This window comes from Notamacropus eugenii, chromosome 3 (assembly GCF_028372415.1).
Source record: "Notamacropus eugenii isolate mMacEug1 chromosome 3, mMacEug1.pri_v2, whole genome shotgun sequence".
NCBI lineage: Eukaryota > Metazoa > Chordata > Mammalia > Diprotodontia > Macropodidae > Notamacropus > Notamacropus eugenii.
Window position 1 is genome coordinate 135,039,997 of NC_092874.1, and position 25,382 is coordinate 135,065,378.

At 36.8% G+C, this 25,382-nt stretch overlaps 1 protein-coding gene across 2 annotated transcripts in view; it reads left to right on the forward strand.

Moving 5' to 3' along the window:
• CTTNBP2 (cortactin binding protein 2) overlaps window positions 1-25,382 on the forward strand; it is a 191,432-nt gene that overhangs the window by 71,484 nt on the left and 94,566 nt on the right. For both annotated transcript variants that reach the window (XM_072652951.1, XM_072652952.1), the window contains exons 4-5: window positions 16,068-17,724; window positions 23,800-24,000. In XM_072652951.1, coding sequence (XP_072509052.1) covers window positions 16,068-17,724; window positions 23,800-24,000 — 1,858 coding nt within the window. The remainder of the gene's footprint in view (window positions 1-16,067; window positions 17,725-23,799; window positions 24,001-25,382) is intronic.

Genomic DNA, 25,382 nt, shown 5'->3' on the forward strand with positions numbered 1-25,382 from the left:
TTTTGAGCTACAATTTTAGTATAGGAATATTTGTTATGTAAATTTTAGATCTATTTGATGTATCATTCTTATTAAATGATTAAGTTTCTTCAAGTATAAGGGCCAGGTATTCAAATTCCTTCATCACTTTCAGAGGGTCTGGTATAATACTTGATACATAGCCAATGTTCAGTCAAGGTTGTTATTGACTGTTTAGAAAAGTTTGGAATTATTATATTCCATAGATTATATTAACATATTAATATATTATAGATTCCTGGTAAGATTCTATTGCTACTGTAGTCTGTAGCCTTTTCTGCCCAGTGAAATTGTTTTTGGTTGACAGTTGTGTGATGGTCTACTGGGCTTTGCTCTAATTCCTAAGCAGATATTCTAAGGTCAGTGATCTGCAGTAGCACTTAATTAGAACAGAATAAATTTAGTGTAGCACAAAAACACACAAAAGAATAATAAGGGGGAAACACTTTGTTTTAAATTTTAATAACAAGATCATCAGTGAAAAGAAAAGAATGCTTCAAGGAAACTTGAAAGGAAAAAATAGCTGAATTTCATTTGGACCTTGTTAAAACTTTATCGTTATGCCTTTTATTTTTTTAAACTTCAATATCTTTGTCTTTTCTTCCATTTGCTTGAGGTTTTGGACATGGTCTTCTTTGTGGCCTATAAACTTTTTATATATGTAAAACTTGAATTGTTTTGCTCTTCCTGTTCAGTTGTTTCAACTGTGTCTGACTCTTCATGATCCGTCTTAGGGTTTTCATGAAAGAGATACTGGAGTGGTTTGCCATTTTCTTCTGCAGCTCATTTTACAGACGAGAAACCGAGGCAAACAGAGTTAAGTGACTTGCCCAGGGTTGCCAGATTTGAACTAAGAAAGATGAGTCTTTCTGATTCTAGTACCAGCACTCTATCCACTACACTACCTGCCCCTTGAATTGTTTTACAATCTAAGAAAGCAGGTTTTTGGCATTGTATATTTACTGACCTCCCTTTATGAGAAGAAATAATATTAGTTAACATTGAAACAGTGGTTTATACTTTGCAAAATACTTCACCAATATTATTTAATTTTATTTCCAGAATAATGCTATGGAATAGATACTTTAGATAATCTCCATTTCACAGATGAGGAAACTAAGGATTAGGGGTTAATTGACTTGCCTTGGGTTATACATCTGGTATATGTGTTACACAACTGATAAATGTCTGAGGTGGGATTTGGGCTTGGGTCTTTACACCACCTACCTGCCTCAATAATGTAATAAGGTCAGAAAAGCTAAATGTGCTTCCTTTTATTTAGAAATTACTAAACTATTACTATGAAGCTTCCTCATGGCAGTTTGGTAAGCATGATGGATAGAGCATTGAGTCTGAGGTCAGGGAGACCTGATTTCAAATGTGGCCTTAGTCCCTTAATAACTGTGTGACTCCTGACAGATCACTTAACCTTTGTCTGTCTTGGTTTCCTGAACTATAAATGGGCATCATAGTAGCACCTACCTCCCAGGGTTGTTGTAAGAATAAAATAAGATAACTGTAAAATGTTTAGCACAGTGCCTGGCACATACTAGGTGCTTAATCAATGTTTATTTCCTTCCTTCTTTCATCCATTATTAAAGCATAATAGAAATAATTCTTCTGTTTTTCCTTTTCAGAGGACTTTAGCAGTTCACATTTAACATCTAGGAAAAGGTTGACTTGAACACCACGTTGAATATTAAGGACTTTGTTTCTGTTAGCTTCTAATGGCATGTTTCCACGTATGCAAAAACATACAGAAATATATTTAGGGGACAGGGCCAAATTTCATTAGTTCAGGACAGAGTAAAGATAACAAAGGGTATACTTCTGCCATAAGGAGTATCCTGGGAACTTAAAAGAACTGTGTAATGCCTTGGTATTATGAAGCACTATGCAATGAAGTTTGGCAAATTCATACAAATTTTACTCTAGACTTTTCAAAACCTCCACAAAGCCTTGTAGAAAACCACTAAAGTCTCCAGAGGTTTTAAAAAAAACAAACCCACAAACCACATTGACAAGATCCAGTGCATTTCAGCTGATGTCACTGAAATTTAGTTTGTATTTCTTGGATATAGTGCATTTCAATTATGTTCTTAAAATTTCAAATGTACTATTTTGTAATAACTTATTTTTACTGACTTTCTAAGTTGTACAAAGCACTGTGTCAGGAACTAAGGATCGTAAAATGCAAAAAGGACATTGTTCCTCCTGCCTTGTCAGGTGAGGCATAAAATGGAAAGATGTTTACTAAGCAAGAGTACCACCACTGAGATGGTGGCAATTCAGTGTCAAGTTCAAAACAAGGAGGGTTTTCCAGTGTATTGTGAGGCTTTCTAACTGTTCTTAATTGTAGATGACATTGTGTTAATAGCCTCAAGCACCAGGACATTGCAAAACTACTTAGAAGAGATCTATACTCATTTAAAAGTAGTTTGATCTATGTGTCCATCCATACAAGAAAGACCAAATTTATGAAGAATGTCTCTTGTCCATATTCCATATACATCTGAATGGATATCTTCCAGGATTTTCTACTAGATGGTCAGTGATGTGGGCCCAGAGTTGAAAAGGAGGAGGTGAGCAACCTGGATTGTTTCCCAGAAATGGCAAATTATCTTTAATGAATTTCAGATTTGTTTTGTTTTTTTTTTAACACATCATAGGCCACAGATGGATGGATGGATGGATGCATGGATGGATGGATGGATGGATGGATGGATGGATGGATGGATTGATGGATGGATAGATATATAGATATATAGATAGTCATTTTTACCAGTTTTAGTTTATGGCAGTGAGACCTAAAGCACTACTGCCTTTGTCATGTTAAAGATGAGCAATATACAGAGGACAGTGGAAAGATATACGATGGATGTGAAAAGGCTATAGGATTACAAGAATGAGGAATTCGGAAGAAAAAGAATAAAAGATTTCATAAAGGAATTGAAATGACTGGCCTATCTTCTTTTTTCTGTCATTTAATGGGAAGGAAAAGGAATAAGCATTTACTAAGTGCCTACCATTCATTTCAATGTGCTCGATGTTAATGAACTTCCAGGATTAAACTCCAGAAGAAGAGAAAAAGGATAGATTAATTATTTGTAGAACCCCCAAAAATAGAACAGATGGTCCACAAGAAACTCTAGGGTAAAAGGGCAGAACACACACACATACACACACACACACATACGCCATCTGAAAGAAAAGATAAGGAATGGAATGAGAGGTCTTGCTGAAAAAACAGAAACTAGGAAAAACATTATCATAATAGTGTAGATCCTGAAAAAAAGAAGGAAGGAAATCAATCTCTGAATTTGTGATACTAGATATATTAAAGCTTAGTTTAAAAATAAAATGGGAAATAAGGCAAATTGAGTTACTGTATTATCATCAGGTTGCCTGAAAGGTATAATGAAACAAAATAACCAGATAATGTTGTTCAAATAAGCATAAAAGATAATTGTCAGAACCAGAAGCTACATTAAATTGATAGATTCCAGGGTCACCAGCAGAGAAAATCCCCAAAAGTAATGCATTTAGGAACATGATTGACAAACTGCAGAGGACTCCAGGTTGGATGGAGAACAAAAACTACAAATAGAAGAAGCTGTAGGACTGTATCAAATACCAGAAAGGAAAGAATTGACACAGATATAAAAGGGAAAAAAAGGCAAAGGATCTACACCCAAGAATAACTTGTCCTTGAAATTAAATTGTAATATACAAATGTGTAGGAGGCTAACTTTTAAGAGACTTGATGCCTTCCACATATTACTTTTGAAGAAAACGGAACTGGACAGGATCTTTAAGTGGCAAATTCAGTGGAAAAAAAGATATTTAAACTTGTGCTTAGAGACTGATGCAGAGTAAAAAAAGAGAAACCAAGAAAATAATATATTCAGAGATCATAGCAATATAAAGGAAAACAACACTAAGAGACATCATAATTCAGACTACTGACTAATCTTGATTTCAGAGGACTTGCGATGAAACACTTCCCTTCTCTAGGTGTATGGTTGTCAAAGAACATAGAATGTTGTATCTGCTGTCATGTAGAACTGATGGCATTCATTTCTTTTCTGAACTGTTTATCTGTATTATCAGAAAGGATTCCCTGGTAGTAGGAGATGTGTTGGGGAATAATGGTGATGTAAAACAGAACAAAAAATAATAATATTTTTTCAAGAAAATAACACCATAGGAAAGTTATAACTGTAGCTTAGTTATAACTCTAACTCTTGCTACTATTTGAATTACTTGTTAGCCCTGACAGATGACAAATGTATATAATTTTAAAGACATTAACTCTGATTTTTTTTCCATCTCTTTGACATGTCTAACAGATCTAAAAACAACTGTTACCACAAGGTCATCAAATGAGCCCAGAAACTACCACATCCAACAAACATTTGATCTCTTGGTCAAGAGGAGAGACAGAACTGTTTAGTGCAGTGATGTTTTAGAGTATATGCCCATTTTGAAAAAAAAAAACATTAAGGAAGAAGATTGTTGAGGATTGTAAATAGCAGCGTTTCACAAAATGGAGAAAGTAGTGGAGAAGATAAGCCTTACGGTAGTTTGGCACAAGATCTAATAAAACTAGATCATCCTGAGAGCACTTATAGAAGAGCATAGAAGATATATATACATGTATACACATAAGCTATAGCTATAGATATCTATATACACACATATATAGATAGATGTAGAAGATATATATATATACATGTATATATACATAGAAGAGCAACAAATAGATACGAAATCAAGCAGCATTTCCATATCAATTTTTTTAATCACTAATGAGAACAGGATCATCAAATTTACACTGCTTCATCTCTGTAACTGATGTTATGAGTAAGGATATATGAGTAAGTAGAAATGGCATTCAGTTCAGGAAAAGTGGCTAGACCAGACCATATACATGTAGCATAAATAAATTCTAGGATCAACACAATTTTAAATTAGAAGTAAAGAGTTTTTTTTAAAAAAAAGTTGTAGATGGGAGGAATAAATTGACCTAGACAATATCAATAACCACTTACCCTTGTGCCCTTTTTTTCATCCATATGAAAATCTTAATAAGAGTAATCTATGCATGTATTGAGAAGTTTCTCTGACTGTTCTCCTCACAATCACATAACTAATCAAAGAAATGCAGTAAGTGCAAGTGCCCACTCTTTGTTTTTGGCCAAGTCATTTTGTTTTTGAATGAACAGAGGATAATGAGGCTTTGAATTCTGCCCTCCAAAATGGTATCTACCCCACCCCCCACCCCCCACTCCCGTATATGTTAAAGTTTTCCAAGATTCCCGGAGTTATGTAAATGGAGAGGTCACTTTATTTAAAGATACTCTGATTATCAGTATTGAGTAGGGCACAAAACAGTGAGACATGTTCTTGCCAAAAAGTTGTTGACTACTGTCATTGTATGCCTGCCCTAGTACCTGGTATACAGTAGGTGCTTACTAATGTTTGAGTGTTATTCTGTGCAAATTCTGAATGGAAGAAGGATTCTTCTAAGACTAGGTGATAGGGTTCCTGTTTGTTAAATGTTATTTTACTGATTATATTGAACCCTAGAATGCAAGTCCAGCTAAATATTTATGATTTTAATGACTTCATTTTTAAGCTTTAAATTTTTTAAATAGTTTTTATGTTGATGATCCTTGGCAGGGGATGGTTAAAGATTCTGGCAAGAAATAGGTCTTGCTGGAAGCAATGCATTCATTTCTTCTCTGACCCCAGCAAAACCAAATAAAAGATTTCATGTTACCAAAATTATGGCATGCCGATTCATGGACAACCTATTGATTTAGTGCATTAGTACATGTATCTTGGAAAAGTCCACCATTTTGGCTCTTAGGTAGGACCTGGCTTTGGAGGAAATTATGTGATTGGATTTCATTTGGAAATTGCACCTGCTTTTAATAATCCAAAGTTGTTCTGTACTTCAAAAATCCATTTTTTAACATTGATTTCTTCCTATTGGTGTTGTGTGGATACAATAGTGGAATGTTGTTACCTCTGAAGAATTAAAAGAAGGTGGGCCAGTCAGGTAGTGAAAGTGGATGATGAACAACATATCTATAAAATACCAAAAAACAAAACCAAAAAAACCCCAACAACCTTCAAAGATAGCCTTCATTATGTTGAGTAGATAGGTCTTCTGTGGAGAATATATTTTTTTTTTAATTTTTAAAATTTATTTATTTATTTTTAGTTTTCAACATTCATTTGCACAAGATTTTGATTTCCAAATTTTCCTCCCCATCTCTTCCCTCCATCCACCCCCAAGACACCGTGCATTCTGATTACCCTTTTCTCCAATCTGCCCTCTCTTCTACCACATCCTTCCCATCCCTTATCCCCATCTCTATTTCCTTGCAGGGCATGATAGATTTCTATACCCCATTACCTGTATTTCTTATTTCTCAGTTGCATGTGAAAGCAATTTTTAACTTTCGTTTTTAAAACTTTGAGTTCCAACTCCCCCTTCCTCCCTCTCCACCCATCCCCGCTGAGAAGGCAAGCAATTCAATATAAGTTATACATGTATAGTTATGCAAAGGACATAAAAGTCATGTTGTGAAAGGCTAACTATATTTCCCTCCATCCTATCCTGCCCCCCATTTATTCTGTTCTCCCTTTTGACCTTGTCCCTCCCCAAAAGTGTTTACTTTTAATTACCGCCTCCTACCATTTGCTGTCCCTTCTATCATCTCCTCCCATACCCCACTTATTCCCCTTCTCCCCTACTTTCCTGTAGTGTAAGATAGATTTTCATATCAAATTGAGTGTGCATGTTATTCCCTCCTTAAGCCAAATGTGATGAGAATAAGCTTCACTTTTTCCCTCTCACCTCCCCTTCTCTTTTCCCCTCCATTGAAAAAACTTTTTCTTGCCTCTTTTATGAGAGATAACTTGCCCAATTCCATTTCTTCCTTTCTCCTCTGTGAAGGATATATGGAAAGACATAGACAAGAATAAAAAAAAAATGCATAGATGGAGTTTGCTTGGAAAACTTACCTATACTGATGAGATCACAAATTCATTGAAATGAAATGTAGATTGAAGAGGGAAGAAACTGGAGGTAAGGAGACCAGATAGGATGTTCTCACAATAGCGTAACTGAGAGATGACCAGGACCCAAAGCATTGTGTTATTGTGTGTTCGTCCTTCTTTGCCAAAGAAGACCATGCCATCAGAGAAATAATGACATGACTTGCACTTGACTTTGCGTGAGGGAGTGCTGTGCAGGTCACCAGCCTCACTTCTCCTCCAGAGCCATCTGAATCCAGTGACCAGATATTCATCAGGATGACTGGAGATGACCCAGGATGAGGCAGTTGGGGTTATGTGACTTGCCCAAGGTCACACAACTAGTGAGTGTCAAGTGTCTGATGTGAGATTTGAACTCAGGTCCTCCTGACTCCTGCACTGGTGCTCTATCCACTGCACCACCTAGCTGCCCCTCGTGTGTTATAGTATGATTGAATAGGAAGGTATGTGAAGAGTTAGAGATGATGCTAACATTTCCCATCTGTATGGCTAGAAGTACAGCACTGCCCTCAGGAAACATGAAGATATTAGTGGGAAGAGGTAGGTTTGGAGGTGGGGAAGAGGGAGGTGATGAGTAATGGTTTGGACTTTCTGAGTTTGATGTCATACCAGGACATCCTGGTGCAGTTAGATACAGGGGATTTGAGCTGGATGGAAGTAATTGGGCTGCCTGCATAGATGAAGGAATCACCTGCATAGAAATTTTATTTGAAGTGGATAAAATGACCAAAGGAGAAAGTGTAGCAAGAAGAGGAAAAGACTGATAGGTATTAAGGCACGCACATTTAGGGTGATAGCAAAGGAGACTGAGTAATAGTTCACATGGAAGGACAACCAAGAGGGAAGTGTCAGAAGGCAATGGAAGAGAGCAACCAGTAGAAAACAGGATTGCTCTGTGATGAACATTACAGGGTTATCGCAGAAGAGGAGGACTGAGAACAGGTCATTGGTGACCTTGGAGAGAACAATTTCAGCAAAATAGTGGGGGTCAAAGCCAAACTGCAATGAATTGAATGCTGATTTGGATGGTGAGGATGTAGAGCCAAGAAGAATGACATATCCTTTGTAGAGAAAGGGAAGAAATATAAAACAATAACTGGAAAACTGGGAAAGCTGTAAGATAAGAACTGCCTGGATGGGGGTAGGGAGGAGTCTTCTCTAAAAATCAAATTCTCCTACTCTTTATTGCCCAAAAGTAAATACCTAATCTACGCATTTTAATTTTTTTATTTGAATTCTAGATAAAGTTGTTTACTTACTATTCTAGAACACTGGAATTAGGAAAACATAATCGTACATTAATTTCCTCCTTGCAGCCATTAACAAAATAAATGACTGGGAAAGTAAAGGCCTCTTCATCTTCTAATGAAGAATCTTAGCTGAAGCTTTGAATCCTCCTGTTATAATTTCAGAACGTTTACCTTGAACTCTGGCTTGGCTGTCTAGCTTTAAGGCATGATCATCCATGTACTTATTTCTGGTGAGACTCCTAAGAAGGTTAATGATTTGGGATTTTTTTGTGTGTAGTGTTGAAATTTGTACAGCAGTCCATTTGCAAAGGAACCAAGACTGTTAATTACGCAGGAACTTTGTCCCTCTTAACCTGCTAGGGATTTGTCAGTAACCTAAAGCTTTGCCATTTATTTTTTCCATCTTCTTTAATAGATTTTCTTGAGTTAATTTGAAGTTGAAACTGAGCTATGTATCTTTCCAAAATGTGTGAAAAATGCCTAGTTCCCTTTTTGTCCTTTAGGAAGTAAAGGGCCTTGAAAGCAATCTTTTAAAATAAGAAGCCAAAACCAGCATTCTTTTTCTGCGGGGAAAGAGCTAACAATAGCTTAGTGTGTCAGATACAGCTTTTCCTCAGTGATAGTTCTGTGTAATTAGGTCAGTTGCATGACAGAGATTCAATTTTATTTTTCATTTATACAGCACATTTTGCCAACTCATTTAAATAAGTATGCTTTATTCCATTATATTGATTTGAATTCATTATAGTCTGCCTTCTTATGGTATTCACCTCTCAGCATCTTATAAAGATTATCATGGAGGTTTATTTGGAGAAATAGCATGGCAGAGAACCTTGTGTAACAATGCCATTGTTTGCGAAAGTTATCGTGACATTTTTTACATTTACAGTTGTTTTTAGCTCATTCTCAAGACTTTTTTTTCTGCAATTCAGTTTTAAAAATCAGACTTTCTCAAACTGAAGATTAGAACCTCCAGGGGTTTGGTGTAGAGTTCCTTTGAGGGTACAGCAGAGATATCAGGTTGTAGCTCTAAACAGTGATGTACTGTATAAATGAAGAAAGAAAAACTTCTTCTACCTCTTGACCCTTTCTCCTTCATCTCTCCGTTCTATCCCTGCAATACGCAGCCTAGGAATGCTTACTTCTGACCTGATTGACCATAGTACCCATTCAAACAACTGGGAAACTGTTGGGTGGCAAGAGAGAGCCACAGATATAACATAAATACATGCGAATAATAAAATGAATTTGTATAATTATTATTAATATTCTTTTACTGTTATGACTTACTGTTAAGGGTATTCTTTGTGTTTTCCTAGTCTGTAAACAGCCACATCGTTTCATGTCCTTTAGTTTGTCTATAGCTTCTCCTTTGTATTTCACATTGAGTTGAAATTAATTGGCTTTGCATTTACTGCTATATATCCACCTACATAGTTTTCTTTCTTGATTTTGCAACAGCATGTGTTCAGTGTTCCTTTTCATTCATTTCTCCCACTTTGGCTTTGTGAGCTATTCTTGAAAGAACCGCCCACTTCATTCCTTCCAACCAACTTAACATTTATTCTCACAAATCCTTCTGCAAAATCTCTTTCTTTTCTGAAGGCCCATCCCGCAAAAACCACCCGAAACCACTACCTAGGAGTAGTTGTGGGTACACATACCCACAGTGAGACATTAACGATACAGTGTAACAAAGGTAATTTTCATCTCCATCTCCTGACTTGTTTCAAATCCCTGCTAATATCCCATTTTCTAAAAGAAGCCTTTTCCTCTCCCCTTCAATGCTAGTGTCTTCCTTCTCAAATTATTTCCAGTTTATCATGTATGTGTGTATCTAGTCCGTATGGAGCTTTTGTATGTTCCTCCATTAAACTGTGAATTTCTTGAGAGCAGGGACTATTTTTTGCCTGTTTTTCATCTCTGGCTCTTTGTACAGTGCCCGGCATAAAGTAGGTGCTTAATAAACATTTGTTGATTTCACCTGACATTGTAGGCAATCATATGTCTAAGCTGTAGTCTCTTTATATCCATACCTAATGATATTCTGCACTTGTAGGAAAAAATATTTTTAATGCATATTTAAAGAACCAGGGTTTCCCACTGCCAGTGTCATGATTTTCCTCACTGTCTGTCTCCATCTATGCATCCTTTTTTTAAGTTTTTAAAGAAATACTTTATAGCAGTAGCATCAAACTCAAATAGAAAAGGGGGCCCTAAATGAGGATCCCTGCATGCCACTTGTTGACCTAGTAATGTTATCTGTGTTTGATTATATTTTTTATTTATTTTGCTAAATATTTCCCAATTACACTTTAATCTGGTTTGAACTGCACTCAGGAGTGTTGAGTGCTGCATGTGGCCCACAGGCTGCACATTTGACAGATCTGCTAGATAGCATCAACTGTATGGGAAGACACTATAATGAGGGAGAGCTGTTAGTAATCCATATGAAGTCTGATAGTTCTGGCTCTTTGAAAATAGGATAGTAAGCACATTTAGGGGAAAAAAAAAAGCTAGTTCTAAAATTCCCTTTACCATCTCTCTGAAATATAGTGCTGAACTCTGTCATTCACATACCACATTGGACTGCTTTGTTCTCTGCTTGAATATATGTTCAGCTCTCCCAACTAGATTTTAATACCCCTGGAGAGCACTGACCATGTTTTATTCATCACTTTCTCCCAGTATTGCTGTTCACTTTTATGTTTGTGTTTTCCCAGTGGCAAAAGAGCTTTGCACATTAAAAAAAAATTAGTCCTGTGATAAGACCAGTGCAGAGAGTCCCTGATGAATAACTCGCTCAACCAATACAGATCTGTACCTTCTCCAGAACTTCAAGTCTTACTGGGTTATCTGAGCATTGAAAAAAGTTAAATGACTTTCACAGGGTCACACACCGAGTAGATAGCAAAGGTGGGACTTGAACCCAGATCTGTGGAGCCTCTCTGTGACCAGGTCTCTCTTCATTCTGCTATACTGCCTTTCACTATGCACACAGTAGAGTGGTTGAACTACTATTCTAATCAGTGGATAGACTACTAGACTTGAAAGAAGGAAGACGAGTTCAAATCTGTCCTCAGATTTAGTAGCTGTGTCACCCATGGCCAGTCACTTTAAAAAACTCAGCCTCAGTTATTTCATCTATGAAATGAAGATAATATTAGTAGCATCTGCCTTCCAGGATTGTTTTGAGGGTCAAGTGAGATAATATTTATGAAGCATTTTGAAAATTTTAAAATTCTCTTTAAATGCTAGCTGTTAACATCAACTTCATCATTGTCATCATCACTCATGCTTGCTGAATTGAAATGAAATCTCCTGACTTACTTGAGATGAGGAAATAGGTATTGAATGGATGGAGAAATTATTCCTTTTGATGAGGAAATGTGAATTGACTAAAGGAGAAATTATTCCTTTCAAACATTCTTCAGAGAGTATATATAAACATAATACTTGAAAATTGTTTGATCTGAACCAGATGTAGATAGCCTACTAATGTTTTACCTGAGCAGTGCGACAAAGACGTGTTCATGACAATTGTGAAATGAGGGTACTTTGATCTTTTGCCTCCTGTGCTCCCTACCCTACCCTTAATTAGTTCTTTCTGCCTACATCCAACCACTTATTCTCTCCGGGCCCTCTTCTGCATTCTCCCACCTCCCCCAATTCAAGTTATTGGGAAGTAGGAACTGTATGACATTTAGATTTTGTCATCTTCAGTGCTAGCAGGATGCTTTACATAGAGTAGGCATTTAATAACCCTTGGTTGGCTTGAATGCTGGTTGATTATTTCTAGGAAAGATGAAATGACAGTTCATGAGATCATAGAATGTAAGAGGTAGAAGGGATCTTGGCATCACCTGGTCATGGACTTTGAGAATTGGAGGAAACTTTATTGATTATCTAGGCCAATCTCATGATTTTACAAAAGAGGAAATTGAAGCCCAAAGGAGTGAATTCATTTGTCTAATTTATACAGCTAATTAACGTTAGTACCAGAGCTCTTGTCTGCTCTCTCAGCTGTGTACTGTAACCTTAATGCTAGAAAAAGTGAAAAGAATACATGAATAATACATCTTTCTACTTAACAAACCAAGCTGTTCCTTTAAATGCTTCCTCCATGCTGCATAACTTGAGGTTTTTGCCTGTTCTTTCATTTGTCTACAATCAAATTAACCACTGGAATCTTAGAAAAGTTGAAATATATTAAAAACTGTCCTAAGGTGCATTTTGAGGGATCATCTCCTTAAACAGCTTTTAGCAAGAAAATTGGCCTCTATTAATTAGACCATATATAAATAGCACCTTAAAATGGTGACTTCTAGCATTCAGAAAAAAAGAGGTAGAAGCACATTAAAAAACAGTGCTAGAAATAGTGACATTGAAGACTGTTAAAGGACTAATATATGCATAGTGCTGTGGTAGACAAACAGGAAATTAGCTGCTGTGTCAAAATAGACAAATCTATTATCAGCACTTGACTATAGCCAAAATCTCTGTCCTACAAATATGCTGTCTGCTTCTGTGCCTCCCTTCCCTCCTACTTCCAAATAGTTTCCAGATCAGGGTGTTGATTTTTACACAACAATTTAAAAATATGTACTTTGGAATTCAGAAAGCTGGGAAACAATTTTTACAGCCGGTGCTCCTGAGAAAGGCCTCATTTCTAAAATACACAGAAAACTGAGTCAAATTTATAAGAATATAACTCATTTTCCAATCAATAAATGGTCAAAGGATATAAATAGGCAGTTTTCAGATGAAGAAGTTAAAGCTGTCTATAGCCATATGAAAAAAATACTCTAAATTGCTATTAATTAGAGAAATGCAAATCAAAATAACTCTGAGGTACCACCTTATACCAATTAGATTGGCTAATATGACAGAAAAGGAAAATGGTAAATGTTGGAGATGTGAGAAAACTGGAACATTAATGCATTGGTGGTGGAGTTGTGAGCTGATCCAACTATTCTGGAGAGCAATTTGGAACTATGCCCAAAGGGCTAAAAAATGTGCATACTCTTTGATCCAGCAATAGCACTACCAAGTCTATATCCTAAAGAGATCATAAAAAGGGGAAAAGATCTACATGTACAAAGATATTTACAACAGTACTTTTTGTGGTGGCCAAGAATTGGAAATTGAGGAGGTGCCCTTCAACTGGGAAGTGACTAACCAAGTTGTGGTATATGAATGTAATGTAATACTATCGTGCTATAAGAAATGATGAGCAGATGAATTTCAGAAAAACCTGAAAAGACTTACATGAATTGATGCTGAGTGAAGTGAGCAGAACCAGAACATTGTACTCAGCAATGCTATGCAATGATTAACTGTGATAGACTTAGCTCTTCTTAGGAATACAGTGATCTAAGACAATTCCAAATGACTGGTGATGGAAAAAGATAACCATATCTGGAGAAAGAACTGTGGAGTCTGAACACAGATAGAAGCATACTATTTTCACTTTTTTTCCCTTTCTCATGATTTTCTACTTTTATTCTGAGTCTTCTTCACAACATGACTAATGTGGAAATACGTTTAACACGATTGCACATGTATAACCTATATCAGATGGCTTGCTGTCTTGGGGAGGGAAGGAGGGAGAAAACTTTGGAACTTAAAATGTTATAAAAATGAATGTTGAAAACTATCTTCACATCTAATTGCAGGGAAAAAAAATACTGTTAAGGGGAAAAAACACCCACCAAAATAGCACCAACCTCCCAGAGTTTTTGTGAGGATAAAATGAGATTATTTTTGTAATGTGCTTTGTAAACCTTAAAGTTCTACATAAATTCTAGCTACTACTACTAGTATTACCGTCATCATCAAATAAAGACAGACTGTCTATGTAAAAAATAGCAAATATAGATTTCATAGCATCCTTTAAAGAAAGCAAAATATGTACCTCATTCTCTACATGTACTGTAGAAATAGTTTTCCATGAGTTAAATGTTTCCTTTCAATGTCCTGGAAAATTTCTTTTCTTTTTCTTTTTGAAAGGATAAAGAAGATTATTTTTGTTTGTGGCTTGTAAAATTCCTGGAGCAGCCAGGTTGCAAAGTGGATAGAGTACTGAGCCTGGAGTCAGGAAGACATCTTCCCGTGTTTAAATGTGCCCTTGGGCATTTACCAGCTATAGGACCCTGGGCAATTCACGTAACCCTGTTTGTCCCAGTTTCCTCATCTGTAAAATGAACTGGAGAAGGAAATGGCAAACCACCTCAGTATCCTTGCCAAGAAAACCCCAAACGGGTTCACGAAGAGTGAGACACAACTGAATAACAACTGACAACAACACCAAATAGTTGCTTATTGGGTTGAATTGAATTAATCAGATTGACTGTAAGCCCAAGAACACATTGGCTTCTTTAACTGTTTACTCATAAAGTTAATACATAATTAATATTCAATAATCATGTCCCCTTCCCCATTTTTTTAGATAAACCTGTCAAGCCATATTTCCTCCATCTTATACTTTAGTTAATTTTTAAAACTCAAGTTAAACCTTAGTTTAAATTCAAGACCTTTTATTTGTCCCTATTAAATAGAACACTATAAGATCTAGCTCAGTGATCTTTTTGTGTCCAGGCTTTGTTCTTTCGGGTGTTAATGATCCCTCTCAGTTTTGTATTGTCTATAGACTTTTGATAAACATACCATCTTTGTCTTTACCCAGGTAATTGATAAAAATTTTAAAACCATACAGGGCCAAGCATAGATTGCAGGTGCACTCCACTGAGGACTTTTTTCCCCAAAAAAATTTGACATGAAACCGTTAATTATTATCCTTTGAGTAGGTCTAATACTTTGTGGTTGAATTAGCAGTCAGTGACTCTATACCTGACTTAGATTTGTAGTGTGGTGGGAAGAATACACAGTTTCAGAGGATCTGGGTTTTCTTCCTAGATTTTATATTTCTTTGCCATGTGATGATGTGTGAGTCAGTTAAGCGTTCTCTGAGCATGTTTTCTTATCCATAAAATGGGATAATAATGTCCATGCCACTTCCCTAGCAGGGATGTTGTAAAGAAAATGCTTTGTAAATTTGAAAGTGCTATGGAAATGTGAAAACTTCTTTATTTTTGCTGTCGCTAATCATAGGGCTATATTCTGAACCAGCTGAGTGGATTGTTCACCCTTTTCCATACCAATATTTTCCTCTAAAGTTGACTAGAGAATAAATATCACATTATACATGTAGTGAACAGGGAAACTCTCCCCTTTATATCTCTGTTCAACCAGTTTTACTTTACAATGTTTACCTTTGAAACAGTTGTTTGTTTACATGGATATATGCTAATAAAGTGAAACAGACTTCACCTAAATTAAGACTAATCTATATAACCCAAGATGATCAGCTGGACGATATCAAATATGTCCAAGTAAGGCAGAAAAATCTTCTTTGTACCGCTACTTTTTAAGAAGTATGTATGTAAGTATGTATTTAAGAATGTATTTGAGAAATACATTCCTGACCTCAATTTTTTGTTTGAAGTTGCCAGTTAATCTTTTCAGTTTCTCAGGAGTTATTGCAGTAGCAAAAAAATAAAACTAAAAACCCACAACAACAAAGATCTCCAGCCTACCAAAAATCACTCATAACATGTAAAAAAAAATTCACGTACAGTGCACATGTATACAAATATATTGTCCTTCCTCCACATTCAGCTGCATGACTTTCTTTACCTTAATTAAAAATCTACTTTTCTCCTTCTCTTTCAGCTGGAAATGGAAAAGCTACAATTACAGACCCTGGAGCAGGAGCACAAGAAGTTATCCGCTCGCCTCGAGGATGAACGTGGCAAAAATAAGCACGTCGTCTTAATGCTGGTCAAGGAATGCAAACAGTTATCTGGTAAAATCATAGAGGAAGCCCAGAAGCTGGAAGAAGTTATGGCCAGTCTGGAAGAGGAAAAGAAAAAGACAAATCAATTAGAGGAAGCACTTTCTGCGGAGAAGCAAAGAAGTGCCGAAATGGAAGCACAGATGGAGAAACAGCTCTCCGAATTTGATACGGAGAGGGAGCAGCTCCGAGCCAAGCTTAACAGAGAGGAAGCACACACAACTGACCTCAAAGAAGAAATTGACAAGATGAAGAAAATGATTGAGCAGCTGAAGAGGGGGAGTGATAGCAAACCGAGCCTTTCTCTTCCCCGCAAGACAAAAGACAAACGTTTGGTTTCTATATCTGTGGGGACGGAAGGATCTGCATCAAGGTCGGTTGCTTGCCAGACCGACACCGTGGTGGATAGTACTGACCCTGTTAAGAAGCTGCCTTTGACTGTACCCATAAAACCTTCAACAGCAAGTCCCCTCATTTCTGGCAGTGCAAAAGGAAGTGTTTGCACCAATGCCACCTTTGTAAAGCCAATTATTGACAGGCAATCTTCTTACAGTGATTTGATTGTTCCCCCTACACCTACTATCTCACCTCCGAGTCCAAACAGAATGGAGGAAAATGGACCAAGTACTGACTCAACACCAGTTTTACCAAGTAGCACATCCCCCCTTCCCAGTAATGCTGCCCCTCCCACCTCTCCAGCACCAAGCATAGCTTCTCAGAACTATTCACTAGCTTCATCTATGCACAGTTCACATTCACCATGTGCCAATGCATCTTTGCATCCAGGTCCAAACCCACGAGTCCAAGCAGCTAGATTTAGATTTCAGGGCAATGCCAATGACCAGGACCAAAATGGAAACACTACCCAAAGCCCTCCATCAAGAGATGTCTCTCCCACGAGTCGTGACAACCTAGTAGCCAAACAGCTAGCTCGGAATACTGTAACCCAAGCACTGTCAAGATTTACAAGCCCTCAAGCAGGGGCTCAAGTGAGGCATGGAGCACCCCATCCAGTAGACACTGGCACCTGTCCCCCTGTGGGTAGAATGAGCTTAAAGACTCCCAGTGTACCAAGAGTTGACCGAGGAAATCCTCCTCCCATCCCTCCAAAAAAGCCAGGGCTCTCCCAAACTCCTTCACCACCACACCCTCAAATCAAAGTTATTATGGATAGCAGCAGATCCTCTAATTCAGGGGCCAAAGTTGATAACAAAACCACAGCTTCATCTCCTTCCAGTTCACCACAAGGAATTAGGGTAATCAATGAGGAAAACCTCTCTAAGTCACCCTCCCCTCAGCTGCCACCAAAACCAACCATAGATTTAACTGTGGCACCTGCAGGCTGTGCCATTTCAGCCATGGCCACTTCTCAGGTGGGTGCCTGGCCTTCCGAAACCCCTGGACTGAGCCAACCTGCATGTTCAGAAAATCCCCTTGTCATTCCCACCACCATTGCCTGTAGTTCCTCCATAAACCCTGTTAGTGCCTCATCCTGTAGACCATGTGCCTCAGACAGCCTCCTGGTAACAGCATCAGGTAAAGGGATTGAAATGTTGCAACCTCTCCTGAGAATGTTTTCTGTCCTGTACAATTGGTCTCTCAGTTTCTTCAACTTCCTTTACAATGTCTTGAAATCTTTCCTTTTGGATTTCAGTTGACATTTGTGATATTTTTTTCTTTCCTTCCTTTTCTCTTTTTTCTTATTTTTCTTATTTCTTATTCCTTGAAGGTTCAAGGATATGGTGGTTCATTTTGCCAAATAAAATCTAATTTTCTCATAAACTTTCTCTTGAAAAACAACGATCTAAAAATAGTGGTTTAGACCACGCAGAGATGTTTGTTTTGGGCACTTGAAACAGCAGGAAAGATGAAAAGTTTTCCTTAACACATTTATTTTGCAAGCCTTGAATTTTAGTAGGATACCTTAAGTTAATATATAGACATATCTGTGAATGCTAGAAGTGTATTATCATGGTACTTTCTACTATTACCAACTGGAAAATATCAACTAAGTTTGTTTAGAAATTGGACTAGTTCTATTTCATCTGTTTATTTAATTATTTAATTTTTGTCTGAGCCTTTAATTTAGAAAGTTAGAAAACTCCTTTTACCAATGCAGATCAACAAGTAATAATATTAAAAAGTTATATGGCAGAAAGGAGAGGTTAGAGATTGTCCAGGGTCCCAAAGCCTATGTTAAAGGCAGGGTATAAAGCCAGTTTTCTCAGGCCCTGAGGAGAGTACTCCATACTTTGTTCATTTATGGGATAGTATTAATGTCTTTGATAATTTAAGTTTCACTATTTACTTCTCCTTTATGGTAATTTTTCTATTTTTAAAAAATAAGTATAATATATTTACACACCTTTGGTTTAAGTTTAGATAATTTCAAATGCTGTTTATCTAACTTGGCACTACATTCTTCCTAATAATTTATCACAGATGGACTTCCTGATATTTTGGAATATATCAAGAAAATTTCCATTTCTGGGCAATTTGTGGGGTCGAAGGAAAGTTAGAATTCTATCTAGTCCCTTCCAAACTCATTATATATTATTTTGGGGCCTTGGGGGAAAGACCAGATAACCAGATGCAGTGCTGGCCTTGGAACCAGAAAGACATATGTTCAAATCTTTCCTCAGCCACTTTCTAGCTGGGTTTGTTTGGCCTTGAGCAAATCAGGTAACCTCTCTGGGCCTCAGTTTTCTAGTCTGTAAATTGAGGTAATTAGACTCATTTGCCTCCATGGCTCTTTTCATTCTAGGTCTATGTTATCCTGTGTTGATCCTTTAAGAAACAGTAAATTGGTGGTGAGATATTGATTTCAAAAAGTATATCAGAATTTATATACCCAAATGAATATTACCCCTTGCACATCTTGGGTGGTAATAGATTTAATGCATTCACACCATTGTTCACAGTGCTTTTTTCAACTGACTCTTTGGAAGAAATATCCGCCAGTTAGTGATGAGCCACAAAAGAAAATCTGTCTCTTTTTACAGTAGCACATCCCATTTTTGGCCCCAGTTTACCTTGCCTGGATTGATCTATAGTATGTGTCAGACATGGTTCTAGTAGCCATTTTGGTGTTTCTTAATATCTAAACCCACCCCTTCCTACTCCATTCCCCCCTAGACCTTGCGGATGGAAATTTGCCATCAAAATTAGGTACTAGGACTGTAGGGGCAGGTTCCAAAGAGACATTCTGAAAATACTTTGAGCAATGGTGGGTATCATTTTTGGAAGAAGTGTAGAACTTCTTAAGAAGCAGCATGATACAATGGAAAGAGCACTGATGTACGATTCAAAGGAGCTGGGTTCAAATTCCACCTCTGACAGTTATTAGCTGTTTGACCTAAGGCAAGTTATCCTACTTCCCTAGGCCTCAGTTTGTTGATCTGTAAAATGGCAGAGTTGATCTAGAAGGCTTGGGGTCCTATCCAGCTTTAGAATTATGATTCTATATATCTACTCAATTTATTTAGCCAGGTGGTAACAGAACTGCTCTTTTGTGTGCTTTGTGTATTAAAATGTATTTGTTGACATTTATATTATATGTATATGTTATGGCATTCCTTACCCCTGGAAAAATTACATAGCTTCCCAAGGTCGTTACATTAAAGGATAATACTCTTATACGTTTAATTTTCATAACATTATAATTTTAGAGCTAGAAGGTACCTAAGGGAACATCTAGTCCAACAGTGACATGTTACAGGACACTTATGATCTTTAGAGGTTAGCTGACTTCCCAAGGTCACACAGGTAATAAGTGTTATAGCCTGGAATCAAACCCAGCGTTCTTTCCACTACGCCATATAAGGAGTTTCGTTGCTCTAGTCCCATTTTATACTTTTGCCTGGTCTCTCTGATGTTACTTCTGTGGCCCTGGGGGATGAGAAAGATGTGCCCAAGCTGTCCATGATCTGACCTCACATTGTAGAAGTGGGTTTTTTTAGCCAGGTCTCAAGAGCTATCAAAGAGCTGTCTTTGAGTATTTCTTCTCTCAAAGTGATGACTTCCCCAAGTGGTCATTAGGTTCTAAGAATGACTTTTGTAAATGATAGGATGCAGCATTGGACTGCAGACATGATCACCTGCAGTGCTTCAGTTCTCCAGCCTTTGAAAAACTACCTCACTTAGAGCTTACGAACAGAACTTAGAAGGGAGAAGGCCAGCGCAGCAAACAGGGGCAGCAGCTCAAGATTAGCCTAACTAGTTTCTCCAACCATACCTTCCTTTTTTTGGCATTCCCAGAAGGTCAGGATTGCAAGGCACAGAATGGCTGTCTTGTTGTGTTTAGTTCTGAAAGGATGGAAATTACTCTCCTTGCCACCATGTGTTATGGGATAGAAATCATCCCTGCATGTAGGCTTACTTGAAATTTTCTGTACAAAATCTCACATACCACACAAATAGGTCAGTTCCTTTCTTACTGCTCCAAGAAACAAAATGGCGTAGCCTTCCTCCAGCCTACTGGTTTAACTAGGGAACATTCCGCCTTTTCCCCTCCCTTCCCCAGATGGTAGTCATGAACCTGCTAAATACTGCTTATGGGATCATTACTGAGAACAGCTATTCCACTATACTCCATTATATTTTGACACTAATTAGTATTTTTTAGCCTCAGAAGGTCATTTTACCATAAGATATACAGTCATATTTATCATATGGCCAGATGAAATAAAGCTACAGTATTCACAATGAACACAGTATACTGCAAATTAATGTAATTCTTTATTAGCAATATTCTCAGGGGGAAAATAGTTGTAGCATTTCTGAACAGAATGCAAGTTCTTATGGTTCAGCCTCCCCCTGCCCCATAACCACGTTTCATTTGACATGTGAACAAGTGTTTACAATAGAAATTACTCCAGGCAGCTGAATTTCCATACCCTTGGTGTTTTTTTTCTCCTTTCCATTTTCTTTGTTTGGTATTCTTCTGTATCTTGATTTAGTTCATTATGATTTCTCTGTTCTTTGTATGTGATTGGCTTAGGGACTAAATCAGAAAAAAAGGAAATCAATGTGGGCTATGAAATTAACCACCTCCAGTTCTGAAGCTGGTGCCAGAAGCTGTTTTCTGTCCTCATACCTTTCCTCATTGCATGCTTTGCAAACTTTCACAGCGGCTTCGCGTTTACTAACTTTCCAGTATGAAACTGATCTTTCCTAACACTACTAAAATATCCTGGATGAGCACAGTCCTGTTCTGTCATTTCCTAGATATTATTTACAAATCAGTTAAGGCCTACCATTTTTATCAATGTATAGGAATTTTAAATGAAAAATAAACTTTCTGTAGTGGTCTTTTTACTTTATTCTTTAGAAGAGTTCCATCTATTATGTTTCAATGGGTTTCATTTTAATAACTTAAACATTTATCTACTTTCTCAAAAAAAAAATAGTAAAGGTATGAAATTTTACCTTATGTTAAAACATGATAGTCAGCCTGGATATTTTTAATTACTTTGTAAAAAGGTTTTGAAAATGTGCTTCTACCTTCAAAAAAAATTAGAGAGTATGATTAAAATATATTCATCTTTCAAACTTGCCTGGCTACTAATTGTGAGACTGTTCATTTATCCAAAGACTCATAAAAAAACACTGCTCCTTAAAGAAAAAAAAATACAAAAAAACCCCCTTATCTTTCTGATCCTTACGTTTGAAATACACTGTACTCTCCAGAAACCACAGCTAAAAGATTCAGAGTAGTTTACATTGAGGCCGTTGTTAAAATGTGTATTTTGTAGTAGTTCAAAAAAAGCTTGGCGTTAAAGTAAGAGGCAAATCAAGTAACGTTAGTGCTCTTGAGGAGCCTTCGGGTTCATAATAGACCTTCAGTAACGAAAGCCCCCTGGATTAAGTCCAAGAGAGCTTGGACTAAATTCTACAGTTTATTAAAGATGATTATAGTGAGATAATCTAAGGAATCTGGTTTGGGGCCAAGGTACTCCTGCTATTGTATGTATCCTGTTTCATCGTTAATGTCTCTAGTGCGTAACTTTCATCTCTGCAAACTTTGTGGATCAGTAAAAGTGCTACCTGATTTAATTTTGTGGTTTTAAAAAAATACATAAATAGATAACTCCACAAGGGGGCGAATTCTGGAGGGGCAAAATAGTTAAAGTATTTATATGGAGAAAGGACCATAATGTTTTCATAAATTTTTAATTTTTACACATGCATAAGTTGTGTTTGGCATTGCAATCTAGTAAAGATTAAAGCCATTCATAATTAATGTACCTAAATTAATATCCCTATTTTAATTTGAAGCATGCTGTACAGTAGCTTAAATTATACATATAGCTTCTGTGTCTTTGTGTTTTCTAGCTAGGAGAAAATTTAGTTTCAGTTTTGCTATTTTCTTTTGAAAATAGAAGCGATGTTAAAAATATCCACTTGGGAAGCTGGTTAAATCAACTAGTATAGCGCAAGAACCAAATATATTAAATGTCCGAATACATAGACATAGCATTATCCTAGTATTAATATGATCGAAGTATAAAATTTGCTAGTGTATTTTGTATTTTGTCGTGGTACCATAGTCATATGTATGAAAGTAGTGTACACACATTAGTTAAGGGTATGGTTGTTTGAGTTTTCTAGGAGAATAACTAAAATTGTTCATTTGGAAGTTTGCACAGAGTTCATAAATACAAGTTTCACATTAAGCATTTATACTCCCCCCCCCCTTTTTTTTACAGCCTTTTGACCAAGGAAGAGTTCAGAAAATTTTCCATAGCATTTATAGCAGGCTTCACACACTCAACAAATTCTTTTCTAAGGCTGCAAAATACTGATAAAAACTATCTAACTAAGATAACTCTTGAAATTTCTATTAAAACTCCTTTCTATACTCTGTCCTGTTTTGTTGGGTGACGAGCTTTTTCCAGACAGTGATCAGCTGACAAAGTAATTCTTTTTATATATTTTTGAGTTACAGTGAATGTATGTTCTATTAAGTTTTAGATCACGTGTAGCATTGATCATTGCTATGGTATCATATCCTACCTTAATTGGATCTTATTTCCAAACTGAGAATTTAAAGGCATATATTTGAAGTCCTTGGCAGTGCTTGGTGCCTTTTCATGGAAAATGCCACATTTCTCAATTATTGTGAGGGGCTAAGGCAAAGGGGAAAAAGACCCTTCATTTTATATCACAAATATATGTTGATATCTGCAATATCGCTATTTTAAACTATTGAATTAAAAAATAGAACTGACATAAATGTTCTATTTTTCATGTTTGATTAGCACTGGAATTTGGAAAAGGAATTTTAGAATTAGAATCTGTGATGTTTTCTAAAATTGCTTATTACATTAACCTGTGATAATAATAAACTGAGTGACTGTCTTAACTAAAAATAACCTATCACCACTGTGTGCAGATTAAATTAATGACTGATAGAAAGGAGTGAAATAACAATAGAGACTAAATCTTAACAGACCAATTAGAGCTAGAAATTGTGTGCCCCATGGTGTGTGTGTGTGTGTGTACGTGTGTGTGTGTGTGCGTGTGTGTGTGTATCTGTACGATTAAAAGACAAGAGGATAATATTCATTTTCTTTCACCTCCCCATCTAACTTGGGTCACTTTAACTCACAGGCTGGTCACCCTCCCTAACCCCTTTCCTACTGAGTGGTGGTCCTGCCTCCCTGGCTGGCAGGGCCACCCTTCAGCAAGCTGCTGCCCAGGGAAATGTCACTTTATTATCAATGCTGCTTAATGAAGAAGGACTGGACATTAATTACTCCTGTGAAGATGGCTCTTCTGCCTTGTATTCTGCTGCTAAGAATGGACATACAGGTAAAGAATGCGATATCTCAATAGTTCCCTCTGGTACTCGCATCTCAAAGGAATGGAACAGCTTAGAAAGCACTTTGTTACTACTTTCATATTGGTAGTTTAGTGCACTTTTATATACTTGATCCTTCTAACAAATTCTATGGGAGAGAATCAAATTAAATATCTATATATACGTATATATATGTGTGTACATACATGTCTCCAAATACTTTTTCTGATGAGATTTGTCAGGTAATGAAAAACAAGTTCTGTCCTCTTAATTCCCAGCACCAATGAATTCTATATGACCAATTTTAGTTACTTGTCGATGAAAAGTAAGTTTCTAGTTCAGTAAATCACTCCATCTGTGTTGTCTTTGGTTTAGCACGAATAAATAGCCAAAATTTAGTCTATAAAACAAGCAACTGATATATATTGAAGAAGAGGGTTTAGGCCCTCACTAACTTCTGATTCAATTGCATCATTCTTAAAAGTTAGAGAAAGTCCTAGACCTAGAATCTTAGAGCAGTTTGGTAAAAGGCATAGTTAATTAGATTTTTTTAAGAGGACTGAATGTGATGGTTAGTCAAAATGGCATAGTGATAAAGTCTGTAAATTATTTTTACTCTTAAAATAAGAATCCCATAGTCAAGTATATCACCCCCATACTGTGCAAGTTGGGGGGGGGGGGAACAGTATTTGGCATTCACAGCCATTTAAATTAGCATTAACTATCTAGTTCCAGTGATTACAGTATAATTCAGGTAACTGGAAGGATTTTTGTAAAGGCCCCTGACTTTTTAGTCGTGCCTGACCCAGGTGATCCTTAGTAAGCTCTTACACTTTTTCTTGTTCTGAACAGCAGTTATGAAGCATTTACAGTGTGCTAAGCACTAATAATGGAAGCAGAAAAGTAAGACAGGCTCTGCTCTTAAGGGAGAAAACATAGAAAGGTTTCAAGACCGATGGAAAGGCCCCAGGATCCTTAGGGTGCAGTGACAGAGTAGATGTTAACCCTTCTTTAGTGTCATTTCCATTGAGATAAATCATATTGGCTGATGTTGAACTATTTTAAGAGTGCCTAGGTCTTTGTTGCAATATAATAGTCAACAAGTATTTATTTAAAAAATGCCTTTTATTTTATTTTTTCCTCAATTACATGTAAAAAACAACTTTTAACATTTGTCTTTTATACTTTTTGAGTTCAGTTCTCACTCTCCGTGTCCTCCCCCGTTCTTGAGAAGGCAAGCACTTGGATATAGGATATACGTGTGGCAAGACATATTTATTAAATGTTCACTCTGTGTAGTGTGCTGTGCTGGGCACTGAGAGGGTTAGAAATTGAAGAGGCCATTCCAGGACTGTAGGGAACTCTTAGTCTGCTACGGAAATAGGACACAATA